Source organism: Lipomyces oligophaga, assembly GCF_038497815.1.
Source record: "Lipomyces oligophaga strain CBS 7107 unplaced genomic scaffold V1516scaffold_6, whole genome shotgun sequence".
NCBI classification, from domain to species: Eukaryota; Fungi; Ascomycota; class Lipomycetes; order Lipomycetales; family Lipomycetaceae; genus Lipomyces; species [Lipomyces] oligophaga.
The window spans coordinates 1,154,660-1,171,007 of record NW_027117790.1 but is presented as its reverse complement, the minus strand read 5'-3'; the positions used below and the strand labels follow the sequence as shown (position 1 = coordinate 1,171,007).

Genomic DNA, 16,348 nt, shown 5'->3' with positions numbered 1-16,348 from the left:
CAAGACAGTTGAATTTACTGTTAAGTACAAATTAATAGAATACACAAGTTTACGGACAATACCAACGATCATGTACGGACAAAAATCATTTGAGCGAAGAGGTCTCACGGTATGTGGCAATTGCCATCATTAGAAGAACAGAGTAGCTGAGCAGGCAGCCCAATGCCAGTAGAAGACTGCCATGCTGGACAACAAATTCGGCGACAATAGCGATTGCTTCATGCCTGTCTTTGATGAGCTCCGACCATTCTGCAAAAAGAGCAGACAGCTCGGTAAAGTATGAGCCACTGGTTGATAATGAATTAGTAAGCACCGCAGGCATGGATGGAAGAACATGTTGTCGATAATAGTGGATGAAAGACGTGAGGATTTGAACTTCTAGTAGTGCGGCACAATACACACATGAAGCGATGACTGAAATACCAGTCATGATCGCCACAGTATTTAAGGGTGTCGCCTTTTTGTGTGGAGCTGAAGAATCTGATACTTCCCCCTTTGGCATTTCTTCGTTTCTTGTTTTAGAATTCGACTGGATAGCCGTTTGAGTACGGGGGTTTTGAGAATTAGTGATCTTAGAAACCTCCGGAGGTTCAGACACCGGCTCTTCAAGCACCAATTCCAACGGAGCCGGACTGTTTGCATTCTGAAGTCTATTTTCGGGAACAACTGGATCTAGAATTGGAAGATCAAGGCCGTCCGTCTGATCAGGCTTGATAGGGTCTATTCCTGAATCAATCGCCTACTTTTGTTAGAACCGCTTTGAGAACGTAGAATGGAATTCAAAATCAATACCTTAATGTCACTGTCATCGCTCATGTTGAGATCGGTTATATCTTGAATACCTTTCTGAATGTTCTGAATCTCCTGACAGTCTGATGTCAAACTTGCGAGATCTGGTGGATCACTGTTAGTGCGGCAGTTCTCGCTACTCGATTGATCCAGAGTAAGCGCAGAACTAGATAATTGATTGAAATCGTTTTTCATAACTTTGACAGTAGCAGGTCCAGACGGTATTTCTGTAGTTTCGACAACTGTGGAAATAAGTTTTTGTTTTCTGTTTCTGTTCTACATTGTGAAGTCAATGCCATGTCACCAAAAAGCACGAGGATCTCGCAAATTCAGATTGATTGACTGATTTACCTTATTCACCCGCCGACTCGCTAATTTGGTTTTCATTCGCGACAGCATTTTTAAGCGAGTTCTAGCGTGTTCGTTTGACAACAAATTGCGATCACCAAGTACGCCTTGAACAATTAAGTCGCTGCATAGGATTGATTGAGATACGGCCTGAGACAAGTAATCGCTCCCATCTAAGACGCCCAACCCTGGAGACGACTTGCAAAGAACGACAAGGAAGGCCGAAAATGCGGTAAAAATTAGACAAAATCCTAGTTTATTGACGTCTTACATTATGAATAGTAAAAAATATGTACAAATCTAATTGCTCAAAAACCAGGTACCAAATGTTTAACTGGATTCCAAGTCGTCATTTTTTCAGACATCCATCAGACAAGACCCACAAGCTTCCAGTTTGTATTTGGATAACAATCATCGACAGAAGATACTAATTACTCTCTTCACCACTCGTCAGACACAAACGCATCTGCAGGAATCACTTCAGTGTCTCGAAACTCTGCAACGTGACCCTCCTTCTCCCGTAGCACTTCCAGAAAATCAACCCAAGTGGAACTTAAAAAGTCTGTGTTCTGATACTTTGACATACTTCCGCGAGCACTTACTAATGTGTCGCGGCCAAACAGCTCAGTAATCTGCTGCACACATTCTGTACGGATCGCAAAATGCTTAGGACTACTTGAAATGCCATGTTCAAGGCCAAAATCATATACTTCTGGAGAAATTATATGTAAGGGGGGTTGGCTCGAGACTCCGGAAATAAGAAAGTTAACCGCAATATCCTCGCAATTGATCAGATCGTCAACATATTTCAAAATTAAGTCCGGTAAACTGCATCTCCATAGAAAAAGAAAATTAGCATCCATAAACATTAGCTTGGTCAACATGATCGAATACCGATGAGGATTCAATTTGTTCGGCCAGCAGTATTTCATCATTTCATCGGTCGGATCTAAACAGTCCACTCGAGGAGCAAAGCCCACCAAAGAATCTGGCTGTCGCCTCCATGCCTCAAACGCAAGCTCGATATCCTCAATCGGAGCCCATACATCGTCATCAGAAATTAGAACTGCGCCGGTCCGCACCTCAGCAACAGGATTAAATCGATTATTGAGCGAGTCAAATGCCTGCTTGAGTAGTACTACTTGATCTTTTTTAGAATCTAGCAGTTCTTGAATATTTTTTGAGATCGGTTGATCTTTGTTGTGCCAAATAATGAAAATTTTGTCAACTTTCGGCGACGCCAGAAACTGCTCAATTACAAGAGGTAGAGTTTCCTGTCTTCGCAGAGAATGCGTGGCAAGAAGTACGCTATAACGGTCCATTATCCGCTCAGGAAGACTCACTCTGCTAGTTAGATAACTTTTGCAAATCTCTTCCGAACCTCTTTCATTTCGCCATTCGATCGTTGCTGGATCATCCATTCCTAATTTTTCACGTACTCTGTAGTCCATTTGGCGCCAAGCAAAAGTCATCCGCTCATTAAAATATCGACGCCATTGTTTAGGTCCCTGGAACCAAAAAGACCAGGGCTTAAAAGTTCCTTCGAAATTGTAAACTTTTGCGTTCTGAAAAAAATATCGACTGTATTCGCGCTCGGCGTATGAAGCTTTGACATTAAAAAGCGGATTAAGGGGGTGAATGTCTTTGAAAAAATAATTGAGATAACTGATTTCGTTAGGCAAATGTTGGGCTTTGACCATAACGCTCTTAAGCTCCTTGTAAACTGACATGCTAGGCTCAAGTAGCATGATTGATTCGTCAATAACTCCACCAAGTTCTAGCGTAGCCGTGAATGGAGGTTCCTGAAAGACCTCGTCTATGTTCTCCAAGACAAGCATTTCAGGGTTCATATAGAGTATTCGGTCATATTCCAACAGCCGCCATGCTTGAATGACATTAGCGCGACATTGGCGTCTTTCATATTCCGACGATGGAGATTCATGATTAACAGATTTCTCAGATTCCGCCATTTCAGACTCACTTTCGATTTCTTTTTCGTCGTCGGTCAGGTAAGACATATCGATATCGAACTTGACGGTGGTTGTATCGACCAGTTTGGCACCGAGAGTTGTTAAATTGTTGCGCTGCAAGTCTTCTATTGGATGCATTACAACGACGACGATGTCGTTCGCAGGTTCAGTTAATTTAATAGAATGAACCAATGCCCGTACAGGAAGGAACTGTTCAAAATAGTTAGCTCTGCGAGGTATATCGCACCTGATGAGATATTTAAAATACATACATCGCTTTCCAAACAAACCATGGACACATATGCAGCTTTCCCAGTAAAATTCGATGTTGTCTCTGGCGCTGTGGAAACCTCACGTTCTGGACTGAAAATCGCCTTTACGCGGTCGTCCATAAGCTTGATTATAGATTCCTTGGATACATATCTATCGCGCCAATTCAAGAAGGCCAGGATTGTGATGACGTTGACGGCGATCAAAAAGACCATGCGCGGTCTGATTGTGCGCTTCAGACTAGCACGTCTAATCAATGAGGGCGCGGCCTGCATTGTATTGCCGTGCTTATTTGTATATATACGGGTGTAGTAATAAGAAACACTTGGACTTGGAGCAAGAAAAGTTTGGTCCCGGATCAGGAAACGGCGTCGCGAATCACGAAGTCCACTCGCGCACGCCGGATTATTTCCGAGAAGGAACAATAAGCTTGACAAATAGAAGGTCACAGGGACCCATATAGCCCAAAATTTCACGGGCCAAAGTTCTTCGAAACCAACCGAATCAATGCCGAAATTGAACACAAAATTTGGTGCAAAATGACGAATAAAGGGCAGACCGCTGCGGCATAAGACTGTGCGGCAGAGCGAGGCAGCCTGTTATTACCTAATCGAGAAGAGCAATCCACTTGGCTCTATAACGGGAGATTTAGGATTTTTTCATAAGTCATCAAAGTATTTAAATGGAATCTGTTAAAAACGATATGTATAATGATTTTATAGGTACCGAAAAAGAGTGGTGTATCTGATGAAGACTAATATGTACAAAATCCTGGATCAAGCCTTCCACTTCTGCTTCTACTTCTACTTCCGCCGTTTCCAACGTTTCTACCAATACACAATTCCTCTTCTAAATCTTCTCATGACTACAAAACAAATTGCTCCTGTTAATGCACCACCCAAATGAGCAGTATGATCGGTCACATACGCGGGTGGAGTCGTATTATGCTTGTAAGCGATGTACTCACGAGCACAGCCTATAAGATCATACGCCAACAAACCTCCAGTGAGTGCCCATATCGGCAGAGGAATGAGTCCGTATAGTGAAATACCTCGTCGCGGATCGATTAGAGTCACGACAGACGAGATCGCCCAAATGGCCGCGCTTGACCCCTGCACATGCCGGTAATGCTCATATCTTGCGCGAAGGCCGTCATGTCGAGCGATTGAGCTGTCTTCGCGAAGACGAGAACTAAGTTCAGATAAAAACAGTCCTCCTAGACCGCCAACAATAAATACAACCAGAGTTGCGGGAGCAGACATACCATAAGGCGCAATCATGGCAAGACCATATAGATAGAGAGAGTTAGAAAACAAGTGCATAATTGAAGAGTGGTCAAACATCGATGTCACTGCCTTGAAAACAGAACTGTTTCGTGTATAATACAGACTCGGAAACCCGGGAACAAATGTTTTGAGTACGTAAACACCTACAAACACAGCAATTAAACCGAAGCAGACTTGTGCAAAAGACAGTGATTTGAAATCGTAAAAATAACGTTGCAGTTTATATGTCCAACGAGACCTTCGTGAAGGCGGCCGCTTATCATACCAATGTTGGTACATTCTCTTTGGTTGAAAACATTCACTCCTTAGCGACAAAGATGTCTGCTTCGGACGCGATAACCCAGTCAGCACGGGCATTGATCCAAAAGCCAATTCAGTACGAAAATACTGCTTATTTCGAGAACCAAATAAGTCCATAGTTGCCTTCTTTTCAGCCGCTGGAAATTGTGTAATCGTTCTTCGCCATGTCACCGAAAGATTAACAGGTCTTAGATTATAAATTGATGAATTCGTTACAAGCTGACAGACATTCAGCTTCGACGTACCACTATTCAGTGACCTTGAAAACAAGGTACAACTCGACCGTAAACTCATTTCCAAATAGAATGTGAAATAAATTCAACTAGTTCTCTTTATAGATCGTGTACAAAATTAAAAATTGAAATTTACTTGGCTAGTCTTTGGTACTTATTCTAAAGGAACGCACGTGATCATTGCCTATACCAGAATATGCAATCCGAACTACCATTCAAGAGCTGTGAAATTTATCAATCACAAACGATTTAATCATAACTTACCCAACCGTGTGGCTCCATCTAGTCGAACAATTTCTCCATTCATCATTTTGTTCTGGATCAAACAGACAGCAAGCGCAGCGAATTCACCGGCGTTTCCAAACCGTTTGGGAAATTCAAGTTGCTGCTCGAGTTTGATTCTTGCGGTCTTGTTCAAATACTGGCTCATGGCGGTCTCAAACACACCCGGAGCAATTGCGTTAACACGGATTCCCCAAGGAACTAAGTCCCGAGCAAGAGGAAGAACTAGGCCTCGGATAGCGCCCTTCGAGGTGGCATAAGCGGTTTGACCAAGCTGACCTTCGAACCCAGCAACTGAGGATACCAAAACAATTGAACCACGTTCATCATCAACATCGATATTCGCCAGATCTCTGTTGCTGGCGATTTTAGAGGCAACCTCACAGGCAACAAGATACGATCCGACAACATTGATCTCCATTACAGAACGAAAAGTTGTTGCATCTGGATCTCTGATCAGGCCGGAGCTGGACAGAACCTTACCTGCCCAGACCACACCAGCTGCACAAACAGCACCACCGATATGATATTTCGTTTCTGTAGCCCAGACATCAACTGCCTTGACGGTGTCCCTCACGCCGGTAATATCTGTAACGTCTACCTGGTAAAACCGAACACGATCGGCAATTTTGCCGAACTCGCGATTTAAAATCTGGAGTCCGGAATTGGAGTCTCTATCCAGAATCGCCACATTTGCTCCGTTTTCGATCAAAGCTTTTACGGTTGCCAGTCCAAGTCCCGAAACTCTGTAGATCAGGATTATCAGCGAATTGATGGCGATTGCGCACAGATGGTCGTGAACTCACCCTCCAGTCACTACGAATGTTCGTTTATCAATAATCATATTCCCTTAAAAAAATACTATCTCCATCGGCCTCGACAATTGTCGCTGTCACAACTGAAATCACTCCCCGCACGATCTGTTCATGAACATACGAGACGGTCACGTTACCGACAATGCAATTGCAATGGACGTTGGCCGAGAAGACTAGACTATTGATTTCAGCATTACTTGTAAAAAATTGGCATTTATAGACAAATATTTGATTTTAAAGAAGCCGACTATTCAGAAAGCCTCGCAAAATATCAATTGACTCTTCCACGATTCTACACATTTGCTGGTTGTAACTCACCAGTAATCAGGTCGTCCGTTGCTGTGGAAACGACGTCCCGCTAGGATATTGCGATCAGTTGCTCAGATTTCATGTGTTGCAAACTTAAACGTGTTTAATTCTGGCCATTCTGTTCTACTCGCCTTTATTCTCATCAAACCTTCTATTCTAATAGCTCGTTCCATCTACAATCTGGGTAGATCATCTCCATTCAATATCGGATCGACCATTCTAAGCGCCCTAACCGCGCCCTGTCGCCGGTCATCCCAGCAGCGTGTCTTGGGCAGATTTTGATTCAATTCATCGGGTTCTTAGAGTGTATTGACTTTTTGACCTCGAAATTCTTTCAATTTGTTTGCATCTCCACTTGAATTTAGTTCTGGTACCTGCGATCTTGCTTTCGATTTTGCTCGTATCACCTCGTCCCGTCTCGTCAGCGCAGCTAATTATACGCCCTCGTCCTGCGTCGTACTTAGAACGTTGCGTCAACAGTCAGACTTTTCCCCCCCCGTTGATCACAAAGAAAATATTTTCTAAGATACAGAAATGTCCAAACGTCGCAATATGGGAATCCACCAGGGTTCCAGCAATGAGCCTGATGTTGAAGCAGAGCTCCATGGCCCAGCGGAAACTCCTGTTGTAGCTTCTCCGCAAGTGATGGCTGGACGCAAGTAAGTTCGGTACCATATGGCTTAGAGCCAGTGTTCTACATTGATTTGCTTAATTACTGACTTCTCAGAATTGCTGTTCCTAAATCGCGTCGGTCTGCGATGGGTTCTACCGGTACTGGAAGTCCTATCACATCTTCAATTACCGGCAATGGTGTTTTTGCTGGAATGAAATCCAATCCGCCGACTCCAGGCAACCCCTTTGCCTCCTCTTCAGGATTGTCTGAATCTTCAGAGGCTTCAGACTCGTCATCTAAGCCATTTTCGTTTTTGACTTCAAACAGTTTGGCTACGCCTCCTAAACCAGCGTTTTCTTTTGGATACTCTAGTTCCCCAGCAAATGTATCCGCATCTTCACCTACAGCAGTGGTTGGTTCGTCTATAGCACCAACACCGGCATCAGCACAAGTAACAGCACCAAAACCAGCAACAGCAACAGCACAAGTAGCAGCACCGGCCGCAGCTTCAAGTAATGGCAGCGCGTCCAGTAATGCAGATTTTGTAAAATACCTCAAAATCCGGGCCCTCAATGAAAAGCTTCGCGAAGCAATTGACGTTGCAATCAAGAAGAATGCTCTTGCTGATCTGTCGCCAATTGTGGATTCTTACAAAGCCTATTATAGCAAAATTGACGTTGAAACAAGGGCCCTTGCCAAAGAGGCTCAAGAGTTTGCTCAATTGAAAGATGAGCCAGTCTCGAAACCAAGTTCAGGCTTTTCGTTCGGCGCACCTGCTACGTCAGTGTCTATGACGACGGCTCTAAGTAGTGATTCTGCTCCAAAATTTTCATTTGGCTCTTCTGCTGGTGTAACTAAATCTGACTCTGCATTATCTAAACCCTCGATTTCAGTTTCGTCTATATCAAGCTCAACGCCAGCCTTGACCGGCTCTGGATTTGGATTTGGATCTCCATCAGACAAAGCTGATAGTACTTCCACCGTACCAGCAGCGAAAAGTGGCTTTTCATTTGGTTCAACTACAAGTGTTGACTCCACTTCGACATCGTCATCTTTTACTGTCCCATCCTCGTTGTCAGCGAAATCTACTGTTTTGGAGGACAAGCCGACATCCGAATCGACGCTGCCAGATTCTAGTGCCAGTTCTGAGAGTAAGGAAGCCATTGCATTCAAACCTAGTACTCCCGGATTTTCATTTTCGAGTACGGCTGCTTCTTCTCCTTTCAAGTTTGGAAGTGCAATTCCATCTACGAGTTCCAACGAAGAGAAGTCTAGTACGGCATCGTTGCCGCCATTTCAATCGAGCGCTTTTGGCAAGTTGACTAAGAATGAAACCACAGATGAATCCAAGGAAACCAAAACGCCTTCTCCATTGTTTCCCTTTGTATCTGAAGCTAAGACAACAGTGACCGGTTCTCCAATCAAGCTTGCGGATCCGAAGGAAGCTAATTCGAAGTCGAGTGGATTAAATCCTTTTAGTCTATCTGATTCAAGTGCCAAATTGAATGTGCCTTCCGGTAGCAGCACATCTGCCGCATCTGCGCCGAGTTTTAAATTTAATGTCGCAGCACCAGCAGCGCTGACGACACCACCTACACCGTCTAAAGACGAAACGAAGAAGACCGCTGATGAATCTGAGCCGGTCAAGGTTCCTTCAACACCGTCGACACCTTTTGGAACCGGATTTACTTTCCAGCCATCGAAAGGAAACGGTAATAATCTTCCTGTTTTCGGCTCTAAACCACCATCTTCACCAGCAACCGGTAATGTGTGGACGCCAGATCGAGCTATCAAATTTGGCTCTGCGCCTGCTACCGATGAAAAGTCTAAGAATCAGGCAGAAGTAAGCTTAGAAAGCACACCGGCGAAATCGACGTCGATCACTGCAACCACATCGACGCCCGCACCGTTTTCGTTTGGATCCTCAGGATTTGGATCATCCACCTTTGGATCAGGATTTAAGCCCGGTAGTGGATTTGGGACAGCGGTGAGTGCAGTTCCGCCGGCTCCTAGTCTTGGCTTCCCACTATTTTCGTCAAGTTCTGCTGCACCTGCACCCGCAGCTACCGTGACAACAACGACAACGACAACGCCAGATGCTCCTGCGTTTTCTTTTAATGCAAACTCGGAGTTTAAGCTTGCTGCAGCGTCTGGGCCTACGGTAAGTTCTATTTTTGCTACAGCTCCTTCATCCACCGCTTCGGTGTCCATAAACAGTGCAGGAGAAGCTGGAACGTCTGGAGATGCGGAAGACGGAGACGCTGCTCCACCGGAACAGCAAATTGATTTATCAGCCGAGAAAGGCCCTGGAGAAGAGAACGAAGATATAGTGATCTCTGGAAGAGCAAAAGTGTTTCAGTTTAAAACAGTCGCGCAAATGAAGGAAGACCGAGATAGCCAAGCGGAGCAAGGCAAAGATACGTTTGTGTCGCTCGGAGTGGGACCATATCGAGTGCTTAAACACCAAACCACAAGCAAAACTCGAGTTCTCGTTCGAGCTGACGGCGGAGGTCGTGTCCTACTAAATGTTCTATTACGGAGTAAAGTTGATTATGTCAACACGGGGCCCAATGTTCGGATCCTCGACTTTACGGCGGAAAACAAAGGTGTAACGTATCTGATCAAGGTGAAAACAGCTGAAGACGCGTCGAAGCTGGCTTCTGCTTTGAATGAGAATAAAGGATGATATAATCATCATTATTTCTCATGCAAATAGTGTATTCTGGTGTGTAGAATATAGAAAAGAATAGAATTTATATGGTTCCCGTCTCTTCGGCGAGTTCTTACATAATCAAATGTTTTTCAAGGGGTTGGATATGTCGGGACTCCCAAGTACGGGGAGCAAGTTGGATGAAGCAAGTCGTGGAATTGACCTGCACGGCCCTTCTTCCGTGTAAGTTGAGAGGAGGAACAATCCAAGAAATACGGTATACAACAATGGTTGTCGGAATAGAAGAGATTTCGGATAGTGATGCTGCTGCTGCTGCATTGATGACGCTCGCTGGTACGGCTGCACAGGTTGCGGAAGTTACGAATGAGCAGCAAATCAAAGTTGAGACCGGATCGGGGTCGTCGAGAATAGTAGACGAGCACAAGAACGTCGATTCTCTAGATAGAGCAATTGAGCAGAATGAAACTGAACTACAGGCTGCCACCGCGGTGGCGCAACATCATGACAAATCCAACGACAACCAAGTTGAACGAAAACCAGAGAGAGATTCAAAGTCGACGACACCACCGCCGTCACCACCGCGATCATCAATTCGGAAACTTAAGAGACCAGGCGCCCGATCTACAGACTACAGGCGACGTAATACGTCTCCGCACTCACAAGACATAGAACTACAGCGGAAACGACATAGGATCGAGCAAATCGAATCCCAGCGACCGAATAAAACTAGTACGGGCAGCATCTCCCCTGGCACTTCTAACAATGACAACCGGAACAGCAACAATAACAGCCATATATCACAACCGCGAAGTAACGGCCGTTCAGAGGAACATGTCGATACTGTTGTTCGGCGCCACTATAATTCTCGGCAAGAAGTGGGCGTGCACCGTCGACAGTCGTCGCCGATCATCAAATTGAAAGCATACAACAACTTCATCAAGGCAATTCTGATCAAGAGGTTTTCCAATCCTGGCGACATTGTTCTCGATCTAGGTTGTGGGAAAGGTGGTGATCTGGGCAAATGGGAAAACGCTCGAATCAAAGGCTATATCGGTGTTGATATCGCCGATATCAGTATTGAGCAAGCCCAAGATAGATATAATACTATGCGACGCAAGTACTTTTGGGCAGAGTTTTTCGCTTCGGATGCTTTTGGTATTCCGATTGCCTCGCGACTGCCGCGAGATATGTATCAGGCTGTATTCCCTGTTGACGTCATCTCCATGCAGTTTTGCTTACATTACGCCTTCGAAACCGAAGCCAAAGCACGTCAAATGTTGGAAAACGTCTCGAGGTCTTTGAAGCGTGGTGGGAAATTCTTCGGCACAATCCCTTCATCAGACGTCATTAAGGAAGGTATAGCAAAACTGCCTCCAGGACAAAAAGAATGGGGAAACTCCGTCTACAATATCAGATTTGTTTCAGATCCTCCTCGAAACGGTGTTTTCAGACCGCCGTTCGGACATAAATATACTTTTTACCTTCAAGACGCAGTCGAAAATGTTCCTGAATACGTTGTCCCGTTCGAAGTCTTTAGAGCTATGGCGGAAGATTACAAACTTGAACTACTTTATCGCAAAGGGTTCCATGAATTGTTTCAGGACGAGACTTCAGAGCATCCAGAATATTTCAATCTTTGTCGTAGAATGGGAGTCACAAAGAATGACAACTCCTATGGAATTGAAGGCGATCAACGAGAAGCTGCAGGTATGTTTTTTTTAATTTCATTCTTTTTCATTTATAAATAGCTAATTTCCAGGCTTTTATTTGGCCTTCGCATTCGAGAAATTGGCCGGGTGATTGATATTCAAAGGTTGACTAGTAGATTACTTATTAGGTAGTAATTTCATAGATCTTGACAAATTTGGGATTCTACAATTTAAACTTAAAGCCTGTGCAAATTGTCAACTAAGTATATGTCCTAAATTATGCGCAACGGTCTAATACAAAAAACAACTATCTCATATTCAAATCCCAACAGCAGCTCAGCTACCCTTCTGCACATCATAAAAGACCACCACAGTATGAATGAGTCAAACTTACTTCGTGGGCGAGACAATGAAGTCAACACCTTTCGTGATGTTGGCCCCAAGTCCAGTGTAGGCAACACTGAGCAATGTCTTCTCGTACTCAGAGACTTTGGGTAAAATGTTATCGATGCTAACTGCACCAGAGGCCTGTGATTCATATCAGACTTAATTGCCCAAAGAAATAAAAAACTGTAGACTTACACCAAGAGTGACGGGAACTGAGAAGAAGTCCAAACCAGTGATCTTCTTCACCTCTTCGCCTCCAGGAATACCAGGCAAGTACACAAACGTGTTCTCAACAATGCCAGTCTCTCCAGAAACCGCTTTGAGAATACTTTCGGCGAAACGGAAACCAGCGTGCGCCATCGAAAGCGTGGCCGATCCTTTACCCTCTTTGGCTTGCACAACTTCGTCACCACCAAACTGGATGCGCTTGACAAGTGCATCTCGGGTAGCCTCGTCAGGAATTGTGAATGATGGAGTACCAAGCGACAAAAGAGGGACAATAGTGTCGCCAGAATGACCACCAATCACAGGAACCTTGAAAACCGAGGGATCGGGCTTGCCCAATACGGAGGCCACAAAGGTTTCAGTTCGGACAACGTCAAGCGTCGTGACGCCGAAGAGCTTTGCGGGGTCGAAAACGCCATGCTTCTTCAAAACTTCCGCAGCAATTGGGACAGTCGAATTAACAGGGTTGGAAATGATAAGGACAAACGCCTTAGGAGCAAATTGCGCAATGCCAGTGATGAGGTCGCGGACAATGCCAGCATTGATATTGAAGAGATCTAAAAAAAATGTCAGCCAACGCTGTTACCATTGGTTCACAGAATAAGTGCGGGGTGCTGGAAGCGGTAGAAACTCCTGCTAAGAGCAGAGCCGCATAGAGGTCGCGGTGCGAAGGATGACCCCGCATCAACGAAGCAAAGACGGCGAAATCACGACGGCTTTATGCCAGTACGACACAGAAATCATAATATCACTATAGAAAAGCGCAGAATGATGCAGCCAGTTCGATAGGATGACCGGAATAAATTTCAAAGTAAGTTAAACATACCATCACGAGTCATGCCCGGCTTGCGCGGAATACCGGCAGGAATGACGACAATGTCAGCTCCAGTAAGTGCACTCTTAAGGCCTTCATCAGCTGGAAGATAGCCCTTAACGACTGCCTTGGTAGAGATGTGCGACAGATCGGCAGCGACACCGGGCGAGCCAACAACATCGTAGAGAGCCAGCTCATCGACGTAAGGACTCTGGATGAGTGTTAGCAATAGAAACAGCAGTAGGAGGCAAGATCGACTCGCTATCGATCCAATTGAGAGCGAACCCATATCGACCAGCCAGATTTCCGCTTATTTCTAATCACGTACCAGTTTGAGAAGAAGAGAGAGAGGTTGGCCAATGCCTGAAGCAACAGGTTAGCTAAACAGAAACCCGGAGATCGATCAAACTCTGCGAGACAGAGAGAGACGGGCTACAACATACCACCGCTGGCGCCTGCAACAACTGCTTTAACCATTTTGTTTACACGAAAAGAAGAATCGGTCTATAGGGAGTTCAAATTCAAAAGAGTCACAACTCGACAAAGCTGGGTGACAGAGCTTAGAACGGGGATCGGCTGTCCTTTATATAAGCGAAGCCCAACTACGTGCAGTTTGCTTGAGGAGGGATCAACAATTGTGCCATCGTGGAACAAACGCCTTTCCACAGTCGTTACCAGATTGCGGGGACCACCAATTGAGAACTGGTTAATGCCAATCAGGCAGAATAAAGCCGATTTCGCCGCAAAAAAACGGAAACAAAATATAATTCGACCAATAATTTGTTCTAAACCAATATACAATTACATATTCATTTCCTTTTTCATCTTTTCCCCACCGGAACTACACCTAAAACTTCACAGCAAGCCTCAACACGTGACATGCCGAAACATTATCGTCTGCATTCCGGTCGGTTCCGCTCGTTACGGCTAGGCAAACAGCTCTCCATCTCTCCGCCTGTTACCAGAACACTGTGCTCCGCAATCTGCGCCGGAATCCAAATCTGTTTATGGCTTTGAATACCTTCTCGGTTTGGACTTCAGGAGTTGCTTCCGATGGAGCCCGTTCCGATACTTTCTAGGCCGCGGTTACGATTAGTGCTACGTCTGGCTAGGCTCGTTCAAGCCAAGTTCCGGCATCCGACGTCCGGTGGAGTCAAAAGAACCCCATATAAACCAGCAATGGAAGGAAATCAGGCACTGCGGAGAAATCAGAGGTGGTCTTTCCTCTTTGGGAACCGAACTGGAACAAACACCAGCTGCTGCATGAATCAATATAGATATTCCATTTGCTATACTACAATGCCAGAAACTTTTTTTCAATTAGATACAAAAATAGCCCGTGTTTACTCCGTCTCAAAAAACTCAGCAGCCTTCTTGCCCCGGACCTTCTTAGGAAAAGTTTTCTTGTCCTTCTTCGAGTATAACAGAGATGAAGCCTTCTTGACAGCGTCCTAAACAAAGTTCATATTAGTAACATTACTTGAAACCGCATTATAGATGATTTTCCTGTCTGAGAAAAAAGTATCCACTTACAGCACGGAGGTCATCCCGGTAGTTCTTGGTAGCACCTGCAATGGCCTTATAAATCTTGCGCTGGCTAGTGTAGGGCTTGAAAGTAGTGGTAATAACACTGCTCTTAGGAGTTGCGAACGAACCGGCCTTCTTGGTCGATAGAACGATGCTGCCTTCACTATTCAAGGAGACACCGACAGCCTTGCTGTTGGCAAATCCAGAAGCTGAATAGCTGTACTTGCTTGACGAGTTCAAGGGGTCCTTGGAGAATTGAACACCGCCAGCAGTCTTACGCTTGACAAGGTAAGAAGAGTTTGAGCGGGTAAGTTCCCAGATCAAGTCGCTGAATTCCATGTTAGCACCGTTCTGTTATTTAGAATCACAATATAATGGAATCTTCTTACTTTGAGATAGAAGTCATTTTGTCCGTTGAATGTTGACCGCGTTTACACTCTCAAAAGCTGTATTGCTAGTAGGTATCATATCTCAATCCATGTACCATCTTCAATCCCTCGATCCTCCCGTAGAGCCGCAGACTTTGTGTCATGTAGGGCTGTCAGGGCTATTGCATTTGAGCAGTCACTTAAAGTGAGCATAAGGTATTGGTACAATTTGTTTGTCAGACACGAATACGGGATAATTGCTCGGACAGGAATGTCCGGCCGAGGCCTAGGCCACACGAACCGAACGCGAACGCGAACGCGATTTCACGCGTTGTTGTGCCCCTTCACCAACGATAGCAGAGCTCACGAGTGCGTCCATACATAAGCTGCTGGTCGCCCTTTGAGTCTGATGACAGGCCTAATTCGATTGCAAAATTTGGAATTAAATAGTTTAGATACACATAACTATGAATTTTTTTAAATTTGGCGTGTTTCTCGCCATAGTACTTCCAGTTTATTTCTATATCGACACTTACGTTCTTCCAAATCTGTACATTTTTGATCCTGAAGTTCTTCAGCAGATTGTTAATGTAAGTTTCATTCTTGGCAGATGCTGATTGCGGTCGCTAATTCTGATGTATAGGATGCTCTTGCCTCTGCGCCAACAGACAATACTACTGCGCTATTTGTAGACATCAATCAGCGAATGCGTGATGTGTATGGTGAGACTGTGATTCCGTTCAACACTGAGGACTGGTTCTTCAACAATGCAGGTGGAGCAATGGTATATAATATCTCATAAACATTTTTGATTTCTACTAATTTACTATATTTACAGGGATCTATGTTCATTAACCATGCTTCGTTCTCAGAATATGTCATCTTCTTTGGTACAGCTGTCGGAACAGAGGGCCATACTGGTGTTCACCCAGCTAGTGACTACTTCTATATTCTCAAGGGTGAACAATGGACACATGTTCCCGGTGATCCTGAACCCACTGTACGAAAGCTCACCTGCAGCAATTGTGATTTCGGCTAACATTCAGTAGATCTACAAGGCAGGCGATATGAACCTCATGCCACGAGGAACTGTCCGACAGTATTCTATGCCCTCTACTGCCTGGGCTTTAGAGTATGCTCGGGGTAATTATATATCTTGCAAATTAGGTGTGATTTCACAGTTTGCTAACAATCATTTAGGCTGGATTCCCGGCATGCTCCCGTTTGGCCTTGCCGATACTCTTTTCTCGACACTTGATTTCGGCACGTTTGGAAAAACCGTGTGGTTGACTGCGAAAGCCATGATTGAGAATGTTCTCCGAGGAAAATTCTAATTTCATCGCGCTCGATTAGTTATGACTGTATTTTATCGAGTTACTGAATGTAAAATGTACCACTCCGCGGTAAACTGTTTCCCGACAGAATAAAACTCCCAATCTGCCCACTACCCCTCCCCAACCTTATTCAAGAAACTCACGACCAAGGCAAGTCT

General features: G+C 44.8%; 9 protein-coding genes across 9 annotated transcripts; 3 read left to right on the top strand and 6 right to left on the bottom strand.

Moving 5' to 3' along the window:
- Positions 1-11: 11 nt before the first annotated feature.
- V1516DRAFT_495460 (uncharacterized protein) lies at positions 12-1,280 on the bottom strand. Its single transcript, XM_066919111.1, has 2 exons — positions 793-1,280; positions 12-739 (listed from the first exon to the last, which is right to left on the bottom strand). The coding sequence occupies exons 1-2, from the start codon at positions 982-984 to the stop codon at positions 86-88; spliced, it is 846 nt and encodes a 281-aa protein (XP_066776443.1). The 5' UTR covers positions 985-1,280; the 3' UTR covers positions 12-85.
- Positions 1,281-3,928, bottom strand: V1516DRAFT_495459 (glycosyl transferase family 64 domain-containing protein). The gene is made up of 2 exons (XM_066919110.1): positions 3,380-3,928; positions 1,281-3,317 (listed from the first exon to the last, which is right to left on the bottom strand). The coding sequence occupies exons 1-2, from the start codon at positions 3,650-3,652 to the stop codon at positions 1,578-1,580; spliced, it is 2,013 nt and encodes a 670-aa protein (XP_066776442.1). The 5' UTR covers positions 3,653-3,928; the 3' UTR covers positions 1,281-1,577.
- A 276-nt stretch (positions 3,929-4,204) lies between these two features.
- On the bottom strand, positions 4,205-5,020 carry V1516DRAFT_626822 (uncharacterized protein; the record flags this gene model as incomplete). Its single annotated transcript, XM_066919764.1, has 1 exon — positions 4,205-5,020. One exon carries the CDS (start codon positions 5,018-5,020, stop codon positions 4,205-4,207), a length of 816 nt encoding a protein of 271 aa, XP_066776441.1.
- Positions 5,021-5,443: 423 nt separating this feature from the next.
- V1516DRAFT_679234 (uncharacterized protein) lies at positions 5,444-6,094 on the bottom strand. The gene has a single exon (XM_066922877.1). The coding sequence runs from the start codon at positions 5,897-5,899 to the stop codon at positions 5,450-5,452; it is 450 nt and encodes a 149-aa protein (XP_066776440.1). The 5' UTR covers positions 5,900-6,094; the 3' UTR covers positions 5,444-5,449.
- Positions 6,095-7,136: 1,042 nt separating this feature from the next.
- V1516DRAFT_686943 (uncharacterized protein) lies at positions 7,137-9,901 on the top strand (the record flags this gene model as incomplete). The annotated part of the gene is made up of 2 exons (XM_066923694.1): positions 7,137-7,261; positions 7,330-9,901. 2 exons carry the CDS (start codon positions 7,137-7,139, stop codon positions 9,899-9,901), a joined length of 2,697 nt encoding a protein of 898 aa, XP_066776439.1.
- A 251-nt stretch (positions 9,902-10,152) lies between these two features.
- V1516DRAFT_686942 (mRNA capping enzyme-domain-containing protein) lies at positions 10,153-11,686 on the top strand (the record flags this gene model as incomplete). Its single annotated transcript, XM_066923693.1, has 2 exons — positions 10,153-11,593; positions 11,646-11,686. 2 exons carry the CDS (start codon positions 10,153-10,155, stop codon positions 11,684-11,686), a joined length of 1,482 nt encoding a protein of 493 aa, XP_066776438.1.
- On the bottom strand, positions 11,599-13,584 carry V1516DRAFT_679223 (lactate/malate dehydrogenase). Its single transcript, XM_066922876.1, has 5 exons — positions 13,405-13,584; positions 13,290-13,324; positions 12,974-13,172; positions 12,118-12,704; positions 11,599-12,063 (listed from the first exon to the last, which is right to left on the bottom strand). The coding sequence occupies exons 1-5, from the start codon at positions 13,436-13,438 to the stop codon at positions 11,926-11,928; spliced, it is 993 nt and encodes a 330-aa protein (XP_066776437.1). The 5' UTR covers positions 13,439-13,584; the 3' UTR covers positions 11,599-11,925.
- A 633-nt stretch (positions 13,585-14,217) lies between these two features.
- V1516DRAFT_654409 (ribosomal L28e protein family-domain-containing protein) lies at positions 14,218-14,939 on the bottom strand. Its single transcript, XM_066920302.1, has 3 exons — positions 14,878-14,939; positions 14,495-14,816; positions 14,218-14,412 (listed from the first exon to the last, which is right to left on the bottom strand). The coding sequence occupies exons 1-3, from the start codon at positions 14,892-14,894 to the stop codon at positions 14,305-14,307; spliced, it is 447 nt and encodes a 148-aa protein (XP_066776436.1). The 5' UTR covers positions 14,895-14,939; the 3' UTR covers positions 14,218-14,304.
- Positions 14,940-15,150: 211 nt separating this feature from the next.
- V1516DRAFT_679218 (ERG2/sigma1 receptor-like protein) lies at positions 15,151-16,265 on the top strand. The gene is made up of 5 exons (XM_066922875.1): positions 15,151-15,446; positions 15,500-15,640; positions 15,695-15,856; positions 15,906-15,999; positions 16,057-16,265. Exons 1-5 carry the CDS (start codon positions 15,324-15,326, stop codon positions 16,188-16,190), a joined length of 654 nt encoding a protein of 217 aa, XP_066776435.1. The 5' UTR covers positions 15,151-15,323; the 3' UTR covers positions 16,191-16,265.
- The last annotated feature ends 83 nt before the right edge of the window (positions 16,266-16,348 follow it).

What these genes read in the sequence shown, in the direction of transcription:
- V1516DRAFT_495460 (XM_066919111.1), bottom strand. Translation starts at nt 984, where the DNA reads ATGAAAAACGATTTCAATCAATTATCTAGTTCTGCGCTTACTCTGGAT. An exon ending in GCGATGACAGTGACATTAAG is followed by an intron (nt 740 to 792) that starts GTATTGATTTTG and finishes TAACAAAAGTAG; the next exon opens with GCGATTGATTCAGGAATAGA.
- V1516DRAFT_495459 (XM_066919110.1), bottom strand. Translation starts at nt 3,652, where the DNA reads ATGCAGGCCGCGCCCTCATTGATTAGACGTGCTAGTCTGAAGCGCACA. An exon ending in TGGTTTGTTTGGAAAGCGAT is followed by an intron (nt 3,318 to 3,379) that starts GTATGTATTTTA and finishes TATTTTGAACAG; the next exon opens with TTCCTTCCTGTACGGGCATT.
- V1516DRAFT_679234 (XM_066922877.1), bottom strand. Translation starts at nt 5,899, where the DNA reads ATGGAGATCAATGTTGTCGGATCGTATCTTGTTGCCTGTGAGGTTGCC.
- V1516DRAFT_679223 (XM_066922876.1), bottom strand. Translation starts at nt 13,438, where the DNA reads ATGGTTAAAGCAGTTGTTGCAGGCGCCAGCGGTG. An exon ending in TGTTGCAGGCGCCAGCGGTG is followed by an intron (nt 13,325 to 13,404) that starts GTATGTTGTAGC and finishes CTGTTGCTTCAG; the next exon opens with GCATTGGCCAACCTCTCTCT. An exon ending in TCTCTCTTCTTCTCAAACTG is followed by an intron (nt 13,173 to 13,289) that starts GTACGTGATTAG and finishes ACACTCATCCAG; the next exon opens with AGTCCTTACGTCGATGAGCT.
- V1516DRAFT_654409 (XM_066920302.1), bottom strand. An exon ending in ACCGGGATGACCTCCGTGCT is followed by an intron (nt 14,413 to 14,494) that starts GTAAGTGGATAC and finishes AACTTTGTTTAG; the next exon opens with GACGCTGTCAAGAAGGCTTC.
- V1516DRAFT_679218 (XM_066922875.1), top strand. Translation starts at nt 15,324, where the DNA reads ATGAATTTTTTTAAATTTGGCGTGTTTCTCGCCATAGTACTTCCAGTT. An exon ending in ACAATGCAGGTGGAGCAATG is followed by an intron (nt 15,641 to 15,694) that starts GTATATAATATC and finishes CTATATTTACAG; the next exon opens with GGATCTATGTTCATTAACCA. An exon ending in GGCTTTAGAGTATGCTCGGG is followed by an intron (nt 16,000 to 16,056) that starts GTAATTATATAT and finishes ACAATCATTTAG; the next exon opens with GCTGGATTCCCGGCATGCTC.